At 43.2% G+C, this 26,839-nt stretch overlaps 1 protein-coding gene across 2 annotated transcripts in view; it reads right to left on the reverse strand.

Annotated features, from left to right (window-relative positions):
• Positions 1-26,839, reverse strand: part of METTL24 (methyltransferase like 24) — a 140,996-nt gene that overhangs the window by 86,743 nt on the left and 27,414 nt on the right. For both annotated transcript variants that reach the window (XM_047733321.1, XM_047733319.1), the window contains exons 2-4: positions 19,398-19,496; positions 12,287-12,426; positions 3,361-3,589 (exon numbers count right to left, since the gene is read on the reverse strand). In XM_047733321.1, the coding sequence (XP_047589277.1) occupies positions 3,361-3,589; positions 12,287-12,426; positions 19,398-19,496 (468 nt within the window). The remainder of the gene's footprint in view (positions 1-3,360; positions 3,590-12,286; positions 12,427-19,397; positions 19,497-26,839) is intronic.

A 26,839-nucleotide genomic window follows, 5' to 3' on the forward strand; every position in this document is an offset into this window, starting at 1 on the left:
AACAATCCATTTGGGAAGGATGGTGGTCCCTATTACACTGGCAATCAAACGGGGCACCAGAGTAATTAAATGACCCAATCGGTGCCAAATACTAATGAAAATAATAATAATAATAATAAACAACTAACTAAGGTGAGAATGGGTGCGTCAAACGTCAATCACCGAGCTTCCAGAGGTAACCTCTAAGGCAGTACTGTTACTCCTACGATCAATGGCATGGTTAAGATGGAAAGTAGTAATTTCTCAATCAGTCTGGATCATTTAGGGTACTCTGTGTAATAAAGGCTTTAGGGGGAAAAAGCACACATCGTGATTAATATGAGCAGAAATTTCAGACTCGATACACCCAGTCCTGTTCTGGAAAAATTCTTAAGCATCGTTACAGCAACAAGCACATCAGCAAGGAGAAGACAGCTGATCATTAATAATGCTCGACCCAGGTGATAGGATTCCCTGCCAGACTGGCTTCTGGTTCTCCCACTTTCGCTGCTGCTGCTGCTGCTGCTCTCACCTAATGCTTTAGAAATGTTTTTGATTTACAGCTGGCAACTAAAATTACCCAAGAGTTTTCAAAGCAGAACAAAAGCCCTATGCGTCTTTCTGTCACCCTCTCCGAGTCTGGCTTTTCCTTTTGGCCTGAGTGGCTGGAATCTAGGGATGAAAAAAGAGAAGAAGAAAAATCCCGGCTTCCCCTAGAGAACACCTCCTGACTATATGAAACAGTTTTACATCATGAGGTGAAAATAACACAACAAAAACCCTTCTGGTTTCTAAAGTCAGTAGCAGAAGAAATGAGTGAAGAAGGCAAGACTCAAGGACAGACGTTGTGTGAGAGTTTTCTACTTGCTTTCCCGGCCAGGGCTACCTCCTGTTTACCAGTGTCTGTAAACGTGCAGGAAAATGAAAACAGACCTTGCTTTCTGCAGGCGGGAAATGAAGTTTCCTTGTATCTGGCACCACAGAGCTTCTAGAGGCCTGTTCCTAATGGAAGCAATCGCTCGCTGATGGGTTTCATTTTCGCTGTCTTGTTATAAAGCATTTGCCAAAACAAACAAAAAAACCAAAAAACCACCTAGGAAAGAATATCAGAATCTTTCAAAATCCTCCATATGGAATTTTTTTAAAAAGATTTATTTATTTATTTATTTATTTATTTATTTGACAGACATCCACAAGTAGGCAGAGAGGCAGGCAGAGAGAGAGAGAGAGGAAGAAGCAGGGTCCCTGCTGAGCAGAGAGCCAGACTCAGGGCTCGATCCCTCGACCCCAGGATCTTTTTTTTTTTTTTTTTTTTTTTTAAAGATTTTGTTTATTTGAGAGACAGAGACCACAAGTAGGCAGAGAGAGAAAGGAGGAAGCAGGCCCCGGGCTGAGCAGGGAACCTGATGCGGGGCTCCATCCCAAGACCCTGGGACCATGACCCGAGCCGAAGGCAGAAGCCTTAACCCACTGAGCCACCCAGGCGCTCCCCCCTCACCGGGATCATTTTTAAAACAGCAAATATATACTTGGCAATTCTGGCCCAGATCACTTTCGTGTTCTTTCTTTCTTTTTTTTTTTTTTTTTGTGGTAAAATATACATAACATAACATTTACCATCTCAACCAATTTTAGGTGTCATTACTAATGTTTTTAATAAAAATAAGTAGCCTTAGGAATATTAAAAACATCCTTTAAAACATTTATCCTTTTTAGGTACTACTGTAAATATTTCTGCTGTCCCAGGAGCAGCATAAAAGAAGATCCCATTAAAAGATCTCATGCTTCATCCTCAACATAAAACTTTGCCCACTGTGGCTCCTACGGAATTAAACAAACACAATTCCGGTGCATACCTGATTATCTGAAAACACATTTTTATAGGAAATGTGGCTTGGATACATTTTATCCACGGGTCATTCTTCAAAGCCTTATTTTATCCTCACATTTACCAAATCTTTTGCTGAAATATTCTCCAAAAAAGCAGTCTCGACAAAGTCTATTCTTTGAAGAGTGAGGGCAGATAGGGCCAGGGAATAAAGAGCCTTAAGGAGGAGCCACAGGAGTCCCAAATGAACACAAAGAGTCTGTAGCTAGCTGTCTGAATCACCAAGAGTTGACATATTAGAGAATCAAGCCTGAAATTTTCAGTTTAAGAAAAAAATAAATAAATAAAATAAATAAATAAATAAACAAAAAACACAGATCTCTGAAGGTAACAAGTGGCAAAAATAAAATAAAGTTCTGAAAAATGCTCCCACTTCAGTTTCTGTCTGGAGATTTTACCCCCCCAAATCCTGTGTATGTTGCATTAAGTCTCCTAATTATTAAATGCTAGTTACTGTCAACGGCAGAGCAAAATAGAAATCAGTAGTTAATCACATGTTAGAAGAGCAGCAAATTCTTTGAAGTGGTTCTTGAAAAAGCTCCTGCTGTCCAATTAAAGGGACTTAAAAAAAAAAAAAATGGACGAGGAGCAAGAGGAGGAGGAGGAGAAGAAAAAAAAAACAACAGAGGAAAAGCCCTTGTATTAAAGATCAGGCAGGCAACTCAAGTTTAAAATTGAATTCCATGTACGCTGTTTTTCAGAAACACCCATTCTGGCATGTTCTAAATCACATGTCATCTCTGGCTGAGAACAGGAAGGTAAAATAGGCCAAGCCCGGGAAGGGCTGGCAAACCAACACAGGCCAAGTACACTCAGGAGAACTATCTAGTATTTGCCTACAGAGTGCAATTGCCTTGGGTCTACACCAAAAATTTTGCTTTCAAGGAACACGGTTCAAAGACTGAGTTTCTTTTTGCTATCCATTCACAAGAAGACACTTGCAGAGATCTGACATCTTTTGACATAATTTTATCCGCTGCAACACACAGAATGTCCATTCCATTTTACAAAGTTCATTTTAATCAGACATAACGTATGTTCTGGTCTTCCAGAGCCTGGAGACTCAAGACAGTTGCTACAGCAGTGAGAAACACGATACGTGGGCGATCTCTTATCAAACAAAAACCTGGCCCTGAGTACTTTGTATTTGGGACCAGCATAAGTAGTTTCCTCCATCTGAACATTTTAAGTCGATTGCCAAATGAAAATGGGACTTTTGAGCCCCTGCCAGAAGTAGGCTTCTCACTTCCTTGCCCAGTCTTAGCCAAAACCCTAGCACTACCCAACAGCAACCGCGGTCTACAAATCAACTTAAAGACCTCGATCTTTGCCAAAGCTTTATGTCTACCGAGCTGACTATAAATAATGACGGGCGATCATCACGAAGTTTGAAACTGGATCCTCGACTGTCCAATTCTGGGTTTGCATTTTTTTTTCCAAGTTCATGAGTCTGTTCAGTTAATTTCATTATGCAATCAAATGAAAACTCTCACCTTGTGATGCCCAAATTCATTCAAAATGGTGCCCAGCTTTCTGGTGTTGCTATGTGGGTTTTGGGCCACCACAGCTGGGTGTGGGTCCCGCCAGTCGATGGACAAGCGGTGATACCAGAGGCGCCGACTCTTCAGAAGATGAGCCGACTTCACGCTAGGATCGAAACGATGGACTTCGCATCCACTGTTGGCCAAGCTAACCTCAAACTGTGTATCGTCACTCCCCAGCCTAGAAAGAAAGAGGATGGAAATCAGTAGAAACAATATGAAGCAAAAGTGTTGGATTGACAAGACGATTCTCAGGCCAATTTTCTTACTCTTATCAAGCTTTCTCCTGTTTTAACACATGGCTAACTGCACACAGTCAATAAACCTTCTTCTATCATAAAAAACATTAGAGCTAAGAGCTTCTGGGTATCAAGCAAGCAGACATCATCTGCTAAATGCAGACCAGCAAAGCACATGTTCAAACATGCAGAGGCATGTCAAATTAATTTTTTACAAAGATGTGAATCATAGCAGCAACGAAACAAGATGATCCAGTGATCTTAAGAGGCTTTCTCAGAAGACGTCAAAAATATAAGTGCCGGGATCGGTTCCCTTAGGGAGAGGTGCAGTTTGCTAATGAAGTAATTTGTCTCTATTCTAATGGCCACGATGCATGAGGCCTGACTTAAAGACAATAGTTGTTTCCTTAGAAATGGAATGCGTTTTAAAATAGTACAGCTTCCTGGTGGTGGGTATCGTGGAGGGCACATATTGCATGGAGCACTGGGTGTGGTGCATAAACAACGAATTTTGGAACACTGGGGAAAAAATTAAATTAAAAAAATAAAAATGAAAGCAGCAATTAGAACAATAATAGAGGAAATCAGCCCTGCCTTATGAGGACATTTAACATGTCAGAAGATGTCTTACAGGCAACTACCTATGGGTTTACCTTAACTGACCTCATACATCAAAGAGCTGAATAAATAAGGTATGTTTGATGATAATAATGCTAAACAGAAAATAAAATAAAATAGTACAGCTAAAGAAAAGGCAACTGTGTGTGGTTCTACTCAAGAAATAGAGGAGATACCTCACTTAAAGTCACATCAACAGGAGGAAGAAATTTTGAATTAGCTGTACCTACGAACGCAGTATGTAACATATCATGCAGAACACTCATATAATTAACACATTTTTAATTTACTCTGTCATATTACTCAGATGTATTTGGTGGAGTTATATTCATCACTTTGATTAAAGCATCAGTTTGGATGAAAAACATGAAATTAAATGAAAGAGGATTATTTTTTTAAATGGTGATTACAGCTTCTTTGCCCAAAATACTATATTTAGATGTGATTTAAGATACCAAAATCTCCCAGAGTATCTATTATACATCGACCGAACTTGAACCCCATGCAGAAATGCTTTCATTCTCTTAGACTTTACTGTCTCAGATATTTCATAATATGGAAACATACAAGCTCACTGGCTAACAATTATTTACAGGCTTTTAGTTGACTAAAATAAGTCTTCAGCACAGAGGTCCTCCCCCTAGATATTCTGACTATACTTTTATTTGCCTTGTTTTCTCTTCACTTCTACTCCACTGCTTTTCCCCTCACTGGACCCATGGCACGTTAACCCTCTGCTGTCTGTTACCTGTAATTCTCTCTACCCTTTTGGCTAGAAGATTTAGCACTCCTCTTACAAACACTACCATTCCCTTTACCCGAAAGATACTGTTTCCTAATTTTTATCTCTTATCAAACCCACCCAGCTTAGCCCATTGTAATCTCTAACCTAGTGTCCCCCCAATTTTTCCATCATCTAATTCGGTGTGGCAGACTGACTTGCTGGCTCTAATTCTTCACCCTTCATCCATACCACTGCCATGCTCGGCTCATCATGGGCAGGGTGTCCCTTCCTGCCCCTTGATTTTTTGGCTTGACCATGTGATTTCTTTTTTGGAAGGAAGTGACAGTATACCAGACCTGACCTAGCCTCTAAGAACTTCTGTCCACTCTCTCGTATCATGCTCATGATGAAAACTTGCTGTCTCGGGAAAATACAAGACATGAAACGTAGAGGTACCCCAGCCTCTGTGACACCACCAACCTTCTATGAAAAACAGAACTGCTCTTGGCCACCTCACCTTGATGTAAAGTCTCCCAGCTGAGCCCAACCTCAATCAACAGAAGCCCAGCTGATTTGGAAACATATAAGCCATAATAAATAATGGTTTTAAGCTACTGAAATTTAGAGTGATTTGTTATACAGCAATAGCTAACTTATAAACCTGCCATGCACTGTATGTCCAAGAATTGAATAAGAATGACAAAACGTTATTTAGTAGACAGATTTCTTCCTGTATAGATCAGAATGCTGCCAAATTCACCTGCCCCAAGGAATTTTTCACTTAATTGAATATGTTGAAACTTAGATGAGCAAACCAGTGTTTTATGGGTCATCTCATGGAAAATGGCAGTTTTGTAACTTTACTAAGAAAACACTGTATCAAGAAAGTCCTCATTTGGGGCACCTGGGTGGCTCAGTGGGTTAAGCCGCTGCCTTCGGCTCAGGTCATGATCCCAGGGTCCTGGAATCGAGTCCCACATTGGGCTCTCTGCTCAGCAGGGAGCCTCCTTCCCTTCCTCTCTCTCTGCCTGCCTCTCTGCCTACTTGTGATCTCTGTCAAATAAATAAATAAAATCTTTAAAAAAATAAAAAAGAAAAAAAAGAAAGTCCTCATTAGATATAATTTGTATGTAAACTTTCTAGAGTAGAGAAATGTGAATAATTTCTTTCTCTAAATTTTCTAAATAGTTTTCAAGGAAACATTCTCCACTCTAAACCATGTGTTTTAATCAAGACTTAAAAAAAATTTAAGAGTTAAATTAAGCACATACACTTCTGTAACTAATTTTTTTTAGTAAGGCACTTTATTATATATTGGTATGTTTTCAATTTAAACTAATTTTTATAATGAAAAAATAGCAATACTCATAGAAAGCATTCAAAGAAATAGATAGAATGAAAAGATGAAGTTTTCTAGCCCTAGAAATTTTGGCCACTAATTTCTAGAGATAATCACACTTAGCAATTTTTTGTGTATCCTTCCAAAAATTCTCTACACACATACAAGTAAGTGTTCTCTACCAAAGACACCATAAGGACACACATACATATTTAAGTTCATCATCATATAGTGAGGAACTATTTTGTACGATACCCTAAATAACATGCAAATATTGAAATTTGTCGTTTTGGAGTTAATTTATGTTACTTTTACTAAATAAAATACATTTAAGACGTAAGTGTACCAAATTGGAAAATAATAAACAGCATTCACTGAATCAGGGTCTGTAATTCTTACTTTCATTTATTCAAATGGTACTTTTTCAAGTTTTTATTTAAATTCAACTTAGCTAACATGCAATGTAATATTCTGCTTATTTCTGAATCCCATGTGCTGTGCAATGAGATGAGGGCTGACAGACAGATCTATAAAATGTTGCTCCAAGTGAGAGAAAACTAGAAAATTAGGTAGGGTCTGGAATTCCCAGAATACATAGTACAGTATCCAACACAGCATGGGGCAGGCTATGTTTCACTGTCCTATTTGTGTATATAAATAAATATTTATAAAGCGCTTTAAGGGGCACTTGGGTGGCTCAGTCAGTTAAGCATCTGCTTTTGGCTCAGGTCATGATCCCAGGGTCCTGGAATCGAGCCCCATGTCAAGCCCCCTGCTCATCAGGGAGTCTGCTTCTCCCTCTCCTTCTATCCCTTCTCCAGCCTGTGCCCTCTCTCTTGCTCACTCTCTCTCTCTCTCTCAAATAAATAAATACTTTTCAAAAAGCACTTTAATATGTTTAAGGCATTATACTAGACACCAGAGACAAATAGATAAATAAAATATAACCCTTGAACTGAAGCTCACAAGTCTTAATGAAGAAAGATTTCTGAACAAATAACTATAGGAAAATAATGAAATAACCAAAACAAAACTATTAGTTACAGCAAAAATGTATTTAGTCTGTAAGAAAATCATTTTCTGTTCTTATTTAACTTGAAAGAGAATTCACTGTAGAAAATTCTACTTTATAGGAATGTTCTACTTTACATTTATTCCATGAAGCAAGAAATGTACCTCATAAGGCTCCTATCTCATGATCAAAGAGTGTTGTTCCACTCCCTGCCACCACATCTGCATTCCAGGCAGCAGGGAAAAGTAGGAGGGGAATGAAGGTCACATCCTTTCCTCTTAGGGCGTGGCTTAGACATTGCACACACCACATTCACTCGTATCTCACTGCTCAAAGCTAATCATATGGCCACTTAGAGCTTCAAGAAAGGCTAGGGAATGCGGTCTTCGGCAAGGCGCCACAAAACTCACGAGCTCTGTTACCAAAGGAAAAAGGAAAAATACATCCAAGAGAAGTAAAAACATATGTCCACACAAAAACCTGTACATGAATGTTCACTGCAATATTATCACAAGAGCCCATAAGTGGAAACAACCCAAAAAGCCATCAACTGATGAGTGAATAAATAAAATGTGGTATATCCATATAATGGAATATTATTCAGCCATTAAAAGGAATGAAGTAATGATACATGTTACAAGATCGAACCTTGATGTTAAGTGAAAAAAGCCAGTCACAAAAGGCCACATGTTGTATGCTTCCATTTATATGAAATGTCCAGAAAAAGCCAATCTACAGACAGAAAGTAGATTAGTGGTTGCCTAGGACAAGGAGTGAAAAGTGGGAAAGGGGTTGGAGAGAAATTGGGAATGACTGCTACTGGGTTTATGACTTCCTCTTTTTGGGTGATGAAAGTGTTCTATATTTGACTGTAGTGACCGGAAACCATTGAAATGTATGTCTCAAAGGAGCAAACTATATGGTATGTGAATTGTAACTCAACAAAGTTGATACAGGATAGGTTTCTAACCAGATACAGGGAAGGTTTCTAACTATGACCACTGAGGCATAAGGATGGGAAGAAGTGACACAACTGGACAAAGGTGTCCCCAGGAGTTTCAGTAACCCATTCTTCAACCCTGCAGGGCCCAGAGAATCTGGCCAAATGGTGATCTAATAGATAATTAGGTTATCTGTTATCTAATTATTGAGGTGATTATGATTAGATCTGTAAACTGGCAGCTACTAGAGGGAGGGAATAGGTTTTTTGGAGCATAAATAACACTGAATAGTGGATAAAAACATGTTATAATTATTAGTTTTGTTAAATAACATTTCATGAAATGCCAAATTTCATCTAAAACATATATTCTCAACAGGGATGATATCACCCCTAAGGGGGCAAAAACCCATTCTTGGGAGCCATGAAAACTTCCCCTTTTTACATTGAAGGCACAGATACATACATTACATAAACAGATACACAATTTATCTATGCCATTTAAATTTCATGGGGTGGGGGGTGGTGATTAGGGAAAAAATTATCTAAAAGGATCCTTGTGTCCATGATTTTCTGATTCCTCATTCATCTACACCAGAGCTCTGGCTGTGTTAATTAAACTCCTACAAGTTGAAAAGGTTTGGCTCTGGATCTTGGTCATTCCTCGTGAAATGCTCATGGCACCCGGAAGTCCCAGCTTTCCCACCCAAGACACGGTTGTTGCCTAACCATGTGTCATCTATCAAACATTCTTCTGTCTCATGCTGAGAATTTATGCCTCGAAACCAAATGGTGCCACCTACCAGAGAACTAAAGAAGAGACTAAAAAGATGGACTGGGGCACCTGAGTGGCTCAGTGGGTTAAAGCCTCTGCTTTCCTCATGATCCCAGGGTCCTGGGATCGAGCCCCGCATCGGGTTCTCTGCTCAGCAGGAAGCCTGCTTCCCCCTCTCTCTCTGCCTGCCTCTTTGCCTACTTGTGATCTCTGTCAAATAAATAAATAAAATCTTTAAAAAATAAAAATAAATAAAAATAAAAAGATGGACTTATGCACGATCCCTTCTCAAGTTCCCTCTTCCATTCTCATGTCTACCCCTGAAATAACAGTCTTTGACAGGCAGGATAAAATAGGTGATTTTCCCCCACTCGCTTTAGCTATCACCCTCCTCCCACCCCACCCACATCCTCCCCCTCACACAGAAGATGTTCAGGGCAGCCCCCAGCTGAAGAGGTCAGGCAGATGACATGAGCACCTAAACCCACAGCCCCTCCTTCCTCTTCTCCTCCCCTTTCCGGGGACATAACCTTCCTGTACAGCACCTTCCCCTATCTTAACTGGTCTCTTCTACCCCCATTTCAAAGTTGAAAAGGATCCGATTTTAATTCTCAACTGAGCTTCACCCGGAGTGCACACACTCTCCCAGAGAAATGCTTTTACATTAGCTGCAGGAAAAAAAAAAAAAAAAAAAAAGGTCTGACTCTTAGTAAAGACGTTCCAGACTCCGAGACAAGGTGAACTTGATTCCTCCTCTAGTTCTTGGGATGGAGGAAAGGCATGCAGCCCTTGTCTTCTGGTCCTCTGTGCTCAGATTCCTTTTCTCCTGTCTAGGAAGGCTACCCCTAGCTGTGGCTTTATCTGCCATCCTGAGTGTGCAAGGAATGACGGGGCACAGCAGTGACACGGTCTTGTTGCTGCCACAGCCCAGGGGCTCAGAGCACAAACTGGCCTGGTGTAGGGGCCCCATGACCCACCTGCCCCCTGCCCTCCCTGCCATCTCACAACTACCCCCATCCTCCCAAACCCTGAGAACCCAGGGCCCACATTCCCTGTTCTTGAGCCTCATTTCAAGACCACCACTTCTGGCCTGGGTCTCTGTCTTCCCTCAGCATCAACTGAAATGCCAGCTGGTCACTTACCTGCCTCCAGACAAGCAATCCACCTGCGAAAGGGATAGGCTTATCCTGACCCTGTCCTGAGTCACAGGGCAACCTCCTTGTACATCCACAACCCAAAGCATCCTTCCTTTACCCATCAGAAATATTTTAATTTCCAGTCTTCAATTAAGCATTTTTCGGTTTTGAGTCAAAGTTGGCCCTTATCATCTAGTCACGTCTGTTCCCTGAAGAATTCAACTGTCCCTATCTGCTCTTTAAAAAGCTGAGTTTGAATAGTGAGCATTTCAATGGAAGTAAGAAACTACCTTTTTACATGAAGTCTGAAATCTTAAAGCAGGATTCTCTTATCGAATGGCTCTGAAGTATTAGAAAGCAAAACGGAATTTTAAAGATCTCTCCCCTCAACAGCTTTCCCAGTTTTCATTTTACTCAGGGATATGCTTTAAATGAGATTATTCCGGGGTGTAAAATAATATGTAAAATATAAAGGCAGTTCAGAGCAAGAAAACAGGACCAAGCTGAGCTCTCCAATTTGCATGTGGTACTATGGAATTATTTTTATGACCTACTTTCATACATTTTTAACATGATAGAAAATAAAGTCTACTGTCAAAACTCTTCATTCTTTCTACAAGCTAGAAGCAAAGCTGGTAGGCTCCCTTCTGTTCTAATGGCTGAGGAACTAATTTCCTAAACCTTAGCCTCCTGGTTTAAATCACAGCATAACCAGCGTCTCTCCCTAGTCTCCTTATCTTGTGCAATCATTTATGTTGCAAGCATATATTGAGTGCCTACTGTGTGTATCAAGCCTCCCTGATACAGACTTCATTGAAGCCATAGAAGAATGTTTCCATTATCCTGAAACTCTTATTTGAACCTTTCGTTTTTACAAGAAGTCCACAATGACTGCAACTAAGAGTTCTTCTTTGGTAAAGTTTGACATCAATGGTGATCCTCTGGGCACATACACAAATGTAGACCCAACCCCCCGCCCAACCCCATCATCTAGGGTTCACATTGACAGTTGTTATTCACCTGCCTGAATGTGAATCACAGAAGTGATTAAATCTATCAGTGAGAAGAAAGCGCAAGACACCTGTTAAGGTCCCCGGCACTTCTGTAATGGACGTTAGCGGTCCTGCCTAAGAACCTCATCACACAGCTTCCACAGAGAGTCTGTGGAATAGGGTGCCCCCAATAAAAATAACTCTTTTCTGCCTTTTTTTTTTTTTTTTCTGAGACACATATTTGTAAGTTCAGGTCTGGATGTGAGTACTGTTGTAATTGGTGAAATAGTCTCATTACTTTCTATTTTTCCTTTTATAGGAAACTCTCTAAATTCATTTGTGTATTTAGATCACTTTCGGCCTGAATACCGGAATATTAATATTTCCCACAGTTTTGACAAAATCACACTGTTTTCACAGAATTCCCTTTTCTTTCTTTTTTTTTTCTTTTTAAAGATTTTATTTATTTATTTGACAGAGCGAGATCACAAGTAGGCAGAGAGGCAGGTAGAGAGAGAGGAGGAAGCAGGCTCCCTGCCAAGCAGAGAGCCCGATGCGGGACTCGATCCCAGGACCCTGAGATCATGACCTGAGCTGAAGGCAGAGGCTTAACCCACTGAGCCACCCAGGCGCCCCTCTTTCTTTTTTTAATGTAAAGTACACATGGATTTACCATGGGCACAAAACATAAAAATCCAACAGTGGAATCATTCATCTTGGGTCACTCATCCTAAGTATGTATGGAATTTCCAATATGCCCGCTGTTCCTTCTCTTCTTAATTCTTAATATTCTCTTTGTAATATGGATGCTGTAATTCTAGCTGGAAATCATTGGCTTCACCAAGAGGACCATCCTCATCATGCTGAAAATTGAAGTTGCCAACTTACCAACTAAGTGTAGGTAATGGGAGAGAAAATGGCCCCAGCCACTTCCAGTGACCCACAAGGGCAGTGCTCACAGTTACATGACAGCCAGCGGGGTCTGAAACGATGGCAGGAGGCAAAGCCCAGCACCTGTTGACCGTGCATAACTTTGTGTTGCCGAAAAAGCCTTCGCCACTCGCAGGAGTGTTTTGTGTTCTTCCGCTATAAAAGGCACTTACCCTAAAGAGTAGAGGCGGCATTGCTTGTTGCGGATTTGATGCGCTAAGCCAAACCTGTCATCAAGACAGACTGACCAGGGCTTCTTTGCAGGGCTGGCATCAGTAGCTAGGCTGTCTGTGCTCATGTGATTGCATGCAATCTGTAAGGATTGGAAATCAATATGAATAATTTAAAGCATTGGATGATAAATGGCAGGTAGGGAGTTATGCTTCCCCAGTCCCTGAAAGCTGTAACAGGAGAGTTATGTCCTTCTCCACTGCTAACTACTCCTCTCCTTGGGGAAACACAAGACTGCGCCAAATATTCAGAGGACCTCCAAATATTGGATTAGAAGGAGCCTTGTGGAGACTATAGGTAGGTTCGAAGGGAAGTTAAGGACTACTATAGCTATATAGCACAGAGTACGCAAGACAGACCAAGTCAGGAGCAAAGGTGGCAGAGAGGAGGGGTCTGGGAAGGCTTTGCAGAGGTGTGTTAGCCTTGGAGGACGAACAGAAGTTGACCAAGAAGCTGAGATCAAGAAGGGCATTCCAGACAAGGAGAACGGTGCTGGCAAAACACAGAGGTCTGTAACCCACAGTGTTCCCACAGGAAGTTGTGAGATACGATTGTGGGCACAGGTCTCAGAAGGATATAGATTATCAATTCCTTGTCTCAGGCAGATAAGCTGGGACCACCGTGGTCCAGAAAGAGAGCATGCACTATCCCAGGTAAACAGCTGATCAAGGGTCAAGTGAGATCCGTTTGTCGTCCCTGCTCCCCAAACCGTATTCTTCGTGAACATTATACTAATGAGCTTCCTCCTAGGGGAGAAGAGCAAGAGCCCCACGCAGGAAGGAAGCAATGCCCGAGCTCACCAAAGCACTTCTTTTAGCTCATCTATCAAAATTAGATAAGGAAATCAAAGGGAACATGTATCTAAATCAAGCAGAAGCAAGTCTCTGATTTCAAATGCGTATAAAACAAATATACTGTATAAGGAATTCTGACTTGTGTTTAAGGCTGGCACAGTGTGCACGATGGAGGCTGCTGGAACCAAAGGAAGCAGGTTCTGTGGCCAAGATATTCTTCTGTGGCCCATATGACATTACGAGCATCAGTTTTCCCCTGAACCCCTCCGAACGCCCATCATCATCATTATGCTCCATGAATCGGGCAGCAGCTCTGGCTGTCACATCACAGACAACAGAGCACTGCATGAGCCAAGGATGTTCTCAGGCTCCTTGCTCTGATTCATTGGAAAATATAACAGCAACTTATTTTCTTCTGAAGAAGATACTCTAAGTTTGCCCAATTCTTTTATTTAATGGAGCTTCCAAAATTCTAATCTGAAAAGCTTATATATATATATATATATATATATATATAGCCTATTCAATGCACACAGCATCTCCCTGATTTTGCTGTCACCTAGGGTTGCTGACCTGACAAAATCATCCTGCACTATTTATCAGAGATAAAGGAGAGAGTCCATTGCTAGGATCTGGACATTTTAGAGGGAAGCTTGAAACGTGAAACCCTGTATATGTATTCTTTTCTCTCAGCTGAGGTCTTATCACACTTTAAAGGGAAAAAATAATAACAGTGGAATCAAATCTTCTCTCGAGTAACTATTACAGAATACGTTAAGTGGGTGCATCAACATGTTAATGTGTACAATTCATTTCCTACAGTTCTCCCACAGATAAGTGGAAATTATGCCTCTGCCTGCCCACTGCCTAGGCTCCACTGACCCAGCAAGGGAGGAAGAACTGCTAATCTAATTAATCAACGTTCAATGTGTTCACTGGGCCCCTCTTACTAGTGGGCGGGTTACGGTGCCTTGAACATCGGCGCTGTCACTCTGCCGCATGCTCTGCCCCCCATACACGGCCAGTTGGGCAGCTCTGTAGGCCCCCAGAGCACAGCCAGACCTCCTAAGCCTGTCCCATTTGTTCTAGGGCAGCCTCCTAGAGTACTTTCATCAAACTGGCATGATGGTGGCGCCTGGGTGGCTCAGTGGGTTAAGCCTCTGCCTTCGGCTCAGGTCATGATCTCCAGGTTCTGGGATCGAGCCCCACATTGGGCTCTCTGCTCAGCAGGGAGCCTGCTTCCTCCTCTCTCTCTCTCTGCCTACCTCTCTGCCTACTTGTGATCTCTGTCAAATAAATAAAATCTTTTAAAAAAAAAAAAGCGGCATGATGATTCCCATTTCTTTGTGTGTACTCTTCCCTAAGAACCTTCTTAATCAGAACAGGGTATGGACACTCACAGGTTCTTGTTCCCAACTGCCTCCTAACCCCACTGACACTGAAGTCTCACCTTTCCCGCTGTGTTTCCCAAGGTGTGGTCCGCCTACATCCTGCTGGACCTGGGAGGTACTTGAAAATCCAGAGTTCTGAGTCCCACCACGGATTCATAAAGTCCGAATCCTTGAGGTGGAGACCTGGGAACATGCATTTTAATACACTCCTCCAAGCCATGCTTCTGCAGGTGGTCCTGGGAGTTTACAGACGCCCTTGTGGAAAGCCCCACTGAAACGGTCCAGCCTGGCCTCACCTGTGCCTTAGCAAACTCAGGGAGGAGGCTACACTTGGGCCAGTGCTTTTAAAATGAAAAGAGCAACCCTTCCAAACCTACCCCCAGCAAAAAGCCAGCAAGGCAGGCAATGACACTTAGGGCAAGGCCTCCAGGAATCAGATAAATAATAAGGGTCAAGGTCTGGGGCTTTGAGGTTCAGCAGCCCTTCCTTTCAACGCTGGGGAGGAGAGTTTCATTCTATTAAAGGTGACCCTTCAAGAGTTTCTTCTTCCTTGGATTTTGTCTTGCACAGATATATGCCTGTTGGAAAGACATTCTTCTCTGTTCAGTCTCTCGGCTAATGTTGACCTTTCCTCTCCTAGCTCAAAAATGTAACACAGGAGTGTTTTCCATTTTGGCCATTTATTAACCATCTCACCGGTAGACATTGGCTTTTGAAAACAACCAGGAGGAATCGGTAAAATTCAGCTCCTAAAAATTAATTAAATATTGATTTTTCAAACGTTCTCGTTAAGATTTATGGCCAGGGCTTCAATAAACTCTTGCAAGCAAAATAATCGAGGCCAGTAACTCCTAGCTAAGCTCCAACTCCAGTAACTATGTTCTTTCCTTCTAATTCCCCTTGTAATTTTAGCAAATTAGGCCTGCACAAAGGAGAAGAGACTCCAGGAAAAAATAGTTTCTGAAATGCATTTTAGTTATTTAACTTAAAGGGATTCATTTATTTTTTTAAGATTATTTATTTCCTTGGTTGGTTTCTTTTTTAAATCTCTTCATTCAATGTGGGGCTCGAACTCGCAACCCCAAGATCGAGAGTCACATGTTCCACTAGTTTACTCTCCTTTCATCTGGTATCCCAAAAGATGGAACAGACTATCCGGCAATGCCTAAGTAGAATCTGGCAAAGGTAGCTCTTAAAATTTGGGAACTTCTGGCAGAATCACTTCAATGATCAACTGTGTGTATATGCAATACCATTATTTTGAAAAGCAAAATTTAAGGAAAGAGTGGTATTTTTGTTGCTTTTATCCCAGGGTGTATGTGTGTAGCAGTAAATATAATAGATATGATTGTTATAAAGTTGTTAAGTTTGCATCTCCAGGACTTGGATTTTTATGTTATTCTCAGAAATAGACAGATGGGTAGATGGTTGGATGGATGGATGGATGGATGGATGGACAGATGATAGCTAGACAGATAGATAATGTTTTAAAATCTATTTTTCCTTTTTAAAAACAGCAACTGTTGCTTAATTTTGTGCTGCAAGACCTGCTTCCTAGAGGCATATGGTTTGGGGGTGGCCAGCAAAAGCTGGATCTGGAGCCTTCCCTTAGAACAGAGTACTGTGTTTATGATTTAACCATTTCTGTTAGCAGCAGCGTCTCATCGACTCCAGAACTCAGAGATGTCATTCTGGTCTTTGACCTTAGAAAACGATACCTGGGGCGCCTGGGTGGCTCAGTGGGTTAAAGCCTCTGCCTTCGGCTCAGGTCATGATCCCAGGGTCCTGGGATCGAGCCCCACATCGGGCTCTCTGCTCAGCGGGGAGCCCGCTTCCTCCTCTCTCTCTGCCTGCCTCTCTGCCTACTTGTGATTTCTGTCTGTCAAATAAATAAATCTTTAAAAAAAAAAAAAAGAAAACGATACCTAATTAAACTGAGGTCAATGTTGTGCATGTGCCACCAAACATCCCGTCCTCTGGTGTTTCCTTGAAACTTCAGGTCCCCAGGTGTCTTGTGCCACCAGGGCCACCACAATGTGGAAGTCCAGGGGGTGCCATCCCATTGCAGTCTGATGTCACGCTGTCCCCCGCCCTGTGCTTCTGTTTCCAAGCTCCCCTGCCTGGGGAAGCTCCCCCAGCCATCCCCTCACCCAGTCAGAGAACACACAACCCTCGTGCACCCTAGCTGGTTGGCCAGTAAGTGGGAGTATGCGATTCGGCTTGCCCACCCTAGTCACTACTGGCCACCGAACAGGGGTTTGACAAATGCCTGGTGACTTTAGGAATGAATGCATCCATGACGAACACAGCAAATGCTGGGCCTTGCTGTGCAAGCTTGAACACAGATTTGAGGGAGATTTTTTTTTTTTTTAATTTTAAAAAGCAGCATAAGAGGATGGGGGTGGAATTTGCTTTAAGACTTTCAGAGGGTTTCTTCCTCCCTGGCCCGTTATGACTCACGACTGCTAACTGTGGAAGTTTGGGGGAACAGTGACTCTAATATTCTTCCAGTTTTGTAGGCTTTCGTTGTCAAGAGGAGTTCTTAACAAAGCCTAAGCCCCAAAACAGCCCAATAACCCCAAAACAAAACAAACAAAAAAACAACCCTCTGTATTACGTAGAGAGGGGGAGGGAATGCTGTTTAGCAAAATATCCTGATTAAGAATGAGTTCCTGTCATCTCTGATGAGCTCCCACCTGCTGGCTTCCCAGGGACCTAGAAGTCCAGAAAAACATAGGACCCACCTGGGCAAAACGACCCCTAATTGCAAAACCACTGTGAGATCTAGAACTTTATCTCAGTTTCTCTGGAGGATGAAAATCCTAGTGCGCTCCAACGCCCAGATCTTTCTTGTGCTCATCAAGCTGAATAATGCATCCATTTATCTACCTTCCCAACTAGTTCTCAGCTGCTTGAGGTCAGAGACTGTATTCCCAGGGCCTGGCACAAAGTAGGTGCTCAAAAACACTTAGTCAATAACGATCCTTTGCTTCTCTTGGCAGACTATAAGCTCAGAGAACTGGGAGAAACCTAAGAAATAATTTAATAACCCTCTTCTTTTTCAAGATCAGAACAGTGAGAGCCAGAGAAGCAAAATAAATTGCCCAGGGTCACATCAGGCTACCTTGTAGGATACTTTTCTTTTCCCTTCAAAATTTTTCTCCTCTCAGCGTGGAGCTCATGGGAAAAATCCAAGAGGGGCTTGAAATAACCCTTTCATGCCTTTTATAAGTTACAGAACATTAACCTGAAATACATATAAAATGGGATTTGGAGACTTTACTTGGTCAATTTATTTGGGGGGTGGCAGGTAGAGTCCACAGTTCTCAAATCCAACTCATGAAGTTAACACCTTGCATTTTTCTCTGGTGCCTTAAGGGCTTCTTAAAGTCAAAGACTTCATGTCCTTCCTGTAGAAACCAAACCATAAAATTAAAATTTCAGCATTTTAATTAAGCCTATGAAAGTCCACCAAATGAATTTGCAGCAGCAAAATAAGATGAAATTATGTAAAGCACAAGGATCAAATTTATCATCCTACATAACTGATGATTAATTCAACAAGCTTTTCCTTCCATGTCTAGGTGACAGATATTAAGATCCAATTGTCTGACTGCATTACATGAAAAATGGGACTTTCTTTTACCCCTAAAGTAGCCTTCTAAAGATGTAGAAACATGTTCTTTCCACAGATGAAAAATGGGCTCTGCTGCCAGGACAAGTGGGATGCCCAGAACCAATGGGCTGAAGGGACATCAACAGAGCCCAGGACCTCCAGGGCCACACCTGGCCCCCAGGGCACCTTCCCAGGGGACCGAGGCCCATTCTAGGCAGTGCGAGTTCCTAATTTCCTAACACCTCTCAGCTCAGGTCAGGTCAGGTCAGGGCGAAGTTTCCCTTGGGCCTTGATCTTCTCTAGCGTGTCTCTGTCCCCAGGATCAGGCTACTTGAGGACAGAATCCCCTGCTTCACGTGTCAAGAGCCATAGACTCTGCTGAGTGGACGGTCCCTTTTGCTGAGTGGACAGTCCCTTTCCTTGCTGGGGGCACAGACTCAGCCCCGGCCGGTGCTGCCACAGTGTGTTAAGTGACCATGGTAAAGGCCGATGCCCCCTCAGGATTTTCCGTCCCCTGAGAACTGAGTGCGTTTGGACAGGGGAGCTTCTCAGCCTGCCTCATCTCCTGGGCTCTCTGGCCTAGTGGGGCTCGGTCTGCCAAGCATCTGTGGGAGCAAAGCGAAAAGGCAGATTCCTCCAAATACAAAATGGAACTTGAACCTCCGGATGATGGGTTTGTTTTGTGACACACTTGACTGCCTACTCACAGGCATGGATCTTTTGCTTCGAATGCCTTTGCAGAGCAGTTTGCAGAAGTGGATCTTTAAAACACATCGGAATGAATCATTAAAGCATTTCAAGAAGAGGATAGCCCTGAAAGGCAGAAGATGCTGAGGCAAGTGGAAGGCATCTTATCTGCCTCTGAGTAAGTGGTAAGTTTAAGCGGCAAAGCCTCAAAGATTCTGTCCCCACCGAGTCCCTCCCAGGGGTCCCCGGGAGACTCCCCACCCCCTCGCTGATCCAACTCCTTTTTATTTTATTTATTTATTTATTTTTAAAGATTTTATTTATCCATTTGACAGAGAGAGATCACAAGTAGGCAGAGAGGCAGGCAGAGAGAGACAGGGAAGCAGGCTCCCTGCTGAGCAGAGAGCCCCATGCGGGACTTGATCCCAGGACCCCGAGATCATGACCTGAGCCAAAGGCAGCGGCTTAACCCACTGAGCCACCCAGGTGGCCCCCAACTCCTTTTTAAAGGGGGCTGCTCAGTATCTTCCCATGTTTCCCAACCCGCCTGCACCCGGAATACAACCTGGGGGGTGCTGATGTAGCTCAGGAACCTCAAGACCTCTTCATCCAGGGACTGAGCAGGGCCCGCCCACGGCTGCAGATCTATGTGCCACCGGGGACCCTGCGAAAGACAGAAAACAGGCCCATGTGTGAAGGGTGGCAGTGCTCGTGGTGGGGGTGACAAGGACATGGGATATCAGCGCAGCTGTGTGGTCGCTTTTGCCAAATGATCACGTCTGAGCACAGGCGGAGGGCACCCGGGTTGGAGCTGCTGTCATTAAGGTCATGTCAGTCATAGGGAAGCTAACAGGGCCCAAGAAAGCCCAGCTACTGGGTTAAGCAAAAGACTGCAAAAGCCTGGGGACATCTGACTTCTGATTCAGAACAAACTCCGCTTGACCCCATCAGGCTCTCCCCACTGGGGCTTTTGTAGGACACAGAGCCACTCCCCATCTGAAGGAAAATCCCCCCTGTGGTAGCTGAGTGCCCTGCCGTTCCCTAGCCTTAAGGAATCCTCACTGATCTCCCATAGGCTGCCGCCTTCTCAGCGGCGGGCCTCCTGGGCTTGCGACCTGTGCCATCTTCGAGGGGCTGCCGCTGGGCTCAATGCTCTGCAGACACTGTCTGGAAATTCTTTAATAATTTCGAACAAGGAGCATCACATTTTCATTTTGCACTGAACCCCACAAATGATATAGCCAGTATGCCCTGAGGGGCACCTTTTCTGGGTACACAGCTTTTTCTTATAGCCATTGTCTTGTTCTGTGAAGGTTGAGCAGGCAGAGACTCTAATCACAGAAAGCCACCACCCCCTGCCCTACTTTTTTTCCTTCTCTGAAGTAGATGCTGGTCACCATTTGATCAAACAATACGGAGCATTGGTCACTCGGACCCGGACAGTGGTCGCACAGATACAAACAAGACCTGGGCTGTCCCACGAAGGGCAGTCTGGTAACTTGGACAGAGAAATGCTGAGACATTAGGGAGAGCAACTCTTTTAAGGAAATTATCTAATTATGAAATCAGACCTTATAAGCACATTTAAATACAAATACCTCCCAGTTTGGTCTGGTCACCTTCTTCTCATATCACATGAGGGAGCGCCTTGCCCAGTGGCCACAAGACCGTGTTTTGGGCAAACGTATCTAGGCCTGGGGTTTAAAACTCCCCATGTTCTCATCCTGTAGCCACTCCTAAGTGTCCCCCAGCATCTGGCCCTCGAAATCAGGGAGCAGTAAACTCTTTCTCTAAGCAGGGAAACAGCAAGCATTTTAGGCTTTGCAGGCTATACGGTTTCTGTTGCAATTCCTCGCCTCCTGCTATGGCTCAGAGCACCCCCAGACAGTGAGTAAACAGACAGTCATGGCTGTGTTCCAATAAATCTCCATTTACAGAAAAAGGTCGCAGGCTGGATTTGGCCTGCACGGCTGTAGTTTGCTGACCCCTGCTATATTTGATTCTAATTTAGAGGCAGGCTGGCCTAGAAGAGAGTGTTTACTTGAATAATGCAAGAGAGACAGAGTAGGATAGCTAGTGAGCTAACTTTGTCATCTGGGTGACTTAGGCGAATATCAGTCCGAGTTCTCGCATGATACGGTGGGCTCCTTCCTGCTGGCTGATTGAAAAGAATTTAATAGAAAAACCATTTATAAAGGTGTGGGCAGGGTTTAAGGAAACCAGTAAGGAATAATGGAACACCCATGGCTGGTAGCCCGAAGGAGCCCTCACAAACACTCAGACTGAAGGAACAAGGAGGAAGATGAATGTGTGGAACCCAGAGGGGGACACTGTATGGAGAAGACATTCAAGAAAGGAACAAAACCAATCCTGGCACATCGAGCCCTATCATATACCCACACTAACTGTCAAAGGCAAGAGAAGGCAGAGAAGAGGGAGGCTATGGTTGGTCCACCTCTGGGGGTGCAGAAGAGGAGAAGAAGGGTGGAAAGGATCTGGAGAGGCAAACAGAAGGTCTCTGACATTTCTTCCTTTGGAAAGAAGCCAAAAGACTTGAGCAGGGGTCATTCATTCATTCAGTGGACACTCATGCCTCGTGCCAGGTTCTGGGTTACAATTTAACGCAGGATAATTTAATTTAATTGCTTTGACCCAATAAATGCAATGCAGTTCTGGAGGGGCTCTGGCAGATATCTCTAGAGGGTAAAAGGGGTCACCAAGACATGAAGGACCCAAGTATAACCCCAACACAAATGCCCAAATGCAGACTGTGGCAAGCAGTCTCCACCGCAAGAAGCCCAAAGGCTTCATTAAAGAGACACCCGGGTGCCTGGGTGGTTCAGTTGGTTAAGTGACTGCCTTCAGCTCAGGTCATGATCCTGGAGTCTCAGGATCAAGTCCTGCATCGGGCTTCTCCCTCTGACCCTCCCCCCATCATGCTCTCTCTGTCTCTCTCTCAAATAAATAAGTAAAATCTTTAAGAAAAAATAAAGAGACACCCTAAACACTACAGGAGCTGCTTAATGTGAGCTAACACACAAAGATAACTTCGCAAATCGGTAACAGTGAACCCACACGGTGAATGAATACGGTAAAACTATAGAATTATCTTCAGGATCCGCAAACAGGATCCTGATTGCAATCTGGAATTTCTCATTTCCAACTGAGTGTTGACCATGATGAGGCTCAACATGGCAGCTGAAACACTGACCCTCTGCTGAGAAGCCTCAGGTAGAGGGATAATAGAAACACACAGCGAAGAGACACCCTAGAAGTAATCTGGCTTAATGCTTTGTTTGAGCTGTTTAAAAAACATTTCACATAAAGTAATGTTCTCATTGGAATCAGTCTGACAGCAGTTCGTGATTATTTCCCCAAGGAAACCACTAGCTTTTATCATCTCTTTCAATTATCGTTTGTCTTAATTCTCTAGCGCGCACATCAATATTTGTCCTTCCAAACATCCCACCGACGGGTTTCTCAGAGCACCTTAAAACACCAATGGCTGGTGTTTAATAGAATAAGGCAAAACCAAAACCAAACAAAAAACCTTTTTCTTTAAAAAAAAAAATTATGATTTTATCCCCAAACAATTCCCTCAACGGCAGCATACGCTGTTACCCGTAGGCTCCAAATAGCATGGGCCCAGAACAATGCTACCCCCCTCACGCTCAGGAGGTGGAAACATGGATTCCCTGGCCTGTCTGCTACCCCAGCTCCCTCTCAGGATGGGTAAAGGAACAGTTTCAGCAGAAGGGAGTGCTTGTACTGTCACTCGGCGCTGATCTTTCTTGTACCTGGGCTAAAATGTCAAACGCCACACACACAATGAACTGCCCCAGAGAAGGAGCCATCTTCTTGAGCCGCTGCAGCGACAAGGGCCTCTAGACTCCTTTGCAGTCCATGCTCCTGCTCCCTGAACCATCAGGCCACTCATACAAAGGAGCCCCTCCCCCAGCATGGACAGGTGACTCAGGGAAGACGGGGTTCCTAACTTCTGAGAGAAAGAAGCAGCCCCCACTTTGTTTGTGAAGGCCTTTTCTGGCACTTTCTCCAGGCAACGAGCACTGAAAAGTGAGCTGGCTTCCTCTGGTATGTTTTGAGTGCAGAGAAAAAAACTGCCCCCAAATTAAGATTAAAGACAGCAGAAGATATATACTGCTAACTCATGTTGTTCTGGGGCTATTTTGCAGACATCTGAGATTCTGCATCTCACAGGGTTTAAAAAAAAAAAAAAGTGATCACCGACTCAGTCCAAGCCAGTGCACACAGCTAATGGACCTGGCTCAAAGAGACCACAACAAGCAGAGCCATGAGGCTTTCAGATATTTTTATAATTTATTATTTCAGCATTAAATTTGTTTCTTGAAAAAAAAAATGATTTTTCAAGCCAAAGAAACTGAATTCTGAGATTTTACTATGAAAAGATAATGCAAAAAACAAAGCAATGTTTTAAAATACTCTTACCTACCAGCCTACACTTATGCGTGTAATAGGAATGTCTTTTTTTTTAATGGTCTCTTGCTTTTTTTTTTTTTTAATTTTTAAATTTTTTATTTCTTTTCAGCGTAACAGTATTCATTGTTTTTGCACTGCACCCAGTGCTCCATGCAATCCGTGCCCTCTCTAATACCCACCACCTGGTTCCCCCGCCCCTTCAAAACCCTCAGATTGTTTTTCAGAGTCCATAGTCTCTCATGGTTCACCTCCCCTTCCAATTTCCCTCAACTCCCTTCTCCTCTCCATCTCCCCTTGTCCTCCATGTTATTTGTTATGCTCCACAAATAAGTGAAACCATATGATAATTGACTCTCTCTGCTTGACTTATTTCACTCAGCATAATCTCTTCCAGTCCTGTCCATGTTGCTACAAAAGTTGGGTATTCATCCTTTCCGATGGAGGCATAATACTCCATAGTGTATATGGACCACATCTTCCTTATCCATTCGTCTGCTAAAGGACATCTTGGTTCTTTCTACAATTTGGCGACTGTGGCCATTGCTGCTATAAACATTGGGGTACAGATGGCCCTTCTTTTCACTACATCTGTATCTTTGGGGTAAATACCCAGTAGTGCAATTGCATGGTCATAGGGAAGCTCTATTTTTAATTTCTTGAGGAATCTCCACACTGTTTTCCAAAGTGACCGCACCAACTTGCATTTCCACCAACAGTGTAAGAGGGTTCCCCTTTCTCCACATCCTCTCCAACACATGTTGTTTCCTGTCTTGTTCATTTTGGCCATTCTAACTGGTGTAAGGTGGTATCTCAATGTGGTTTTAATTTGAATCTCCCTACTGGCTAGTGATGATGAACATTTTTTCATGTGTCTGATAGCCACGTAATAGGAATGTCTTAATTCAAGACCACCAGCCCCAAGCAAAACTGGCTGCATTTACAAAATGTGTGTGTGTGTGTGTGTGTATTTTATATATATATATATATAAAGAAAAGCAGACCCACCCATGACCCAGAAAGAGAGCCATCGATTCCACCTGGTGCAAAACGTTTCCTTGTCTTGAAATCTGGAATCACAGCTTCCTTCTTCACAGTTTTCCCCCACACTCGTGAATAACCTCATGGGACCCCAAAGAAAATGTCCAACAAGGACCATACCACCATTTTTTAATGGTCCATTCCTCTGTATTTCAATGCTACAGTTATTTAGGGATGAATTTATAGGATGAGTGATTTAAATGGTCAGTTTCTTTATTGTGCTGGATATTTGGTAGAGTGTCTGGGATCTTTTTGTGAAGTTTCAGGACTCCCAAAATGCACATTCCCCACAGCCAGTAAGTTCCTGATGGGTTTTAGAGCCAGCAATTTTCTGTTGGGAGAGATGACAAACAACTGATTCTCGACCTTATGGTGGTGCCTATATGGTCGCGCCCATGGATAAGAACACAGTTGTGAGTCCTTGAGTCACACTGAACAACCCACTGAGCATGTCAGGGTAATTCTAAGCTTTCTCTGAGAAAGACCCAAAACAAGCAAAATATACTTATTTTGCAATTGTGTGCTAATGAGGAGCATCTGTTAGTGGGCAGGAAACAATGATTGGAGGAAATTGTTTCTTCCTTTTTAGGAGGAGAAGGGGGTTGTGGGAGCCGTGGGGTTGGGGGAGGAGGAGGCACAAAACAGTGCCCAGGCAGAAACCCCAGGTCCAGGCGCTGCTGAGAGTATGCGAGCCTCTGACACCACCTTTCTGTCATGCCCATAGATGATCATGGCTTTTAGGACTCAGCCTGGGTGAGTGTTCAAGGCTCTGTGCATCCCCGGGGTGACAGCGGCCACACCTTCCCCTCGGCATGCTTGTGGGCCTTTTTCTCACACTTAGTCCTGCTTCAGAAAGAGAGGGGTCAGGTAAACATGTTGTGGTGACATTGAAAATTCAGGTACTCCGTGCAAAAAATGTAATTTAAAAAAAGAATCTCAAAAATAAATAAATAAATAAATAAATAAATAAATAAATAAATAAATAAATAAAAATTAAAAAAGAATCTCAGTTTCAGCGCAGGGTAAAGATGGGTAAGCACACCTCCACCCTGTGTCTTATCCCAAACACAGCAATGAAACGTGGCCAGAACTCCCGGAGCAGTGATTTGAGGAATCTGGAAAGTAAATACTGTCAGGCAGCTTGGAGGCGAAGATCAGAACTGAAAGTACCACAGAAGCTACAAGAGGCCACCACTGCTTTTTCTTCTGGGGTCGTCTCTCCTGGCCCCTACTCAAGGTGGCCACATACTAGAAGTGGGCACTGGCACAGACCCAGAGCATCAGGAGAAGCCCCCTCTCGTTCAGGCTCCCGCAGGGAAGGGGTCTCCTAATGCTCAGGGAGAGTGGGGAAAATGAGTGTTTTCCTGTCTTTTTTCTTCCTTTTCGCCATTCTAGCTCCCAACTCCTGGGCAATCCCACAGCAGTGCTGGAAGCCAAGCAGAGGGCCCCCAGGCACCTAAAACTCTGAGGAAAAGGAAGCTTACTATTAGATCTGTGGCTGTGACCCCAAGAGGATGGGGTGAGCCCCCCATATTTTCTCTCTTTCTCCCACATCTGGGCCTTAGACTCAGGCACAGTTACCAGAAGTATGCAGCAGAACACAGGCAGAGCAGAGGTAACTAAAGCCCAACCTTTCCAACCAGAGGTTGGGAAAGCACAGGAAACTGGGTAATACTGAGGAAATCGTGGAAAAGGAAAGCAACCCCACAAAGTGGGTCATAAAATCCTGGGCTCACTCCTGAACTGTAGTAGCATGGATCGGATCCTAGTTAGCATATCAAAGGCTTTGGGAACCAAAGTGACAGACTGGACAGGCTTTTACAGGCTCCCAGACTGGACACCGGTGGCATGCATGTGGGATAGATCTGGGGGGAAAAAAAAAATCACAAAGCCTTTGAAAATAGGACTGATATTGAAATCACAATCCCCAGAAGGCTGGCTGAAATTTAAGCCTGAATTCAACCAGATCGTCTGTGAAAACAAATATATCAACCTTACCTATAGTATTTAAACATGTCTCACTGTCTCATAATATAATACACAAAATGTCCAGGATATAACCCAAAACTATTCAGCACAGGAAGAATCAGGAACATCCCAGTTGGTGTGGGGAAAAGACAATCAACAGATGCCCATGAAAGCATAACACAGGTGTTGGAATTATTTAACAAAAATTTAAGAGCAACTATTATAGAAATACTCCAAGACATAAGAGTGTACATCTTGAGACCAGCAGAAAAACAGAAAGTCTCAGCAAAGAAACAGGAGATAGGAAGAGCCTAAAGGACATTTTAGAACCGAAAAATGAATCTCGGTGGACAGACTTAGCAGCAGAATGGATAGGACACAACAAATAGTGAACTCAAAGACAGATCTACAGAGAGTATCCAATCTGAACAACAGAGAGGAAAAAAACGATTTAGGGAGGGGGGAAGAGCCTCGGGGACCTGTGAGGTAATATCAAGAGGTCTAACTTTCAGTCATTGGAATGCCAGAAGTAAGAGAAAGAAT

The sequence above is a fragment of the Lutra lutra genome, chromosome 6 (assembly GCF_902655055.1).
Source record: "Lutra lutra chromosome 6, mLutLut1.2, whole genome shotgun sequence".
In the NCBI taxonomy this organism is placed as follows: domain Eukaryota; kingdom Metazoa; phylum Chordata; class Mammalia; order Carnivora; family Mustelidae; genus Lutra; species Lutra lutra.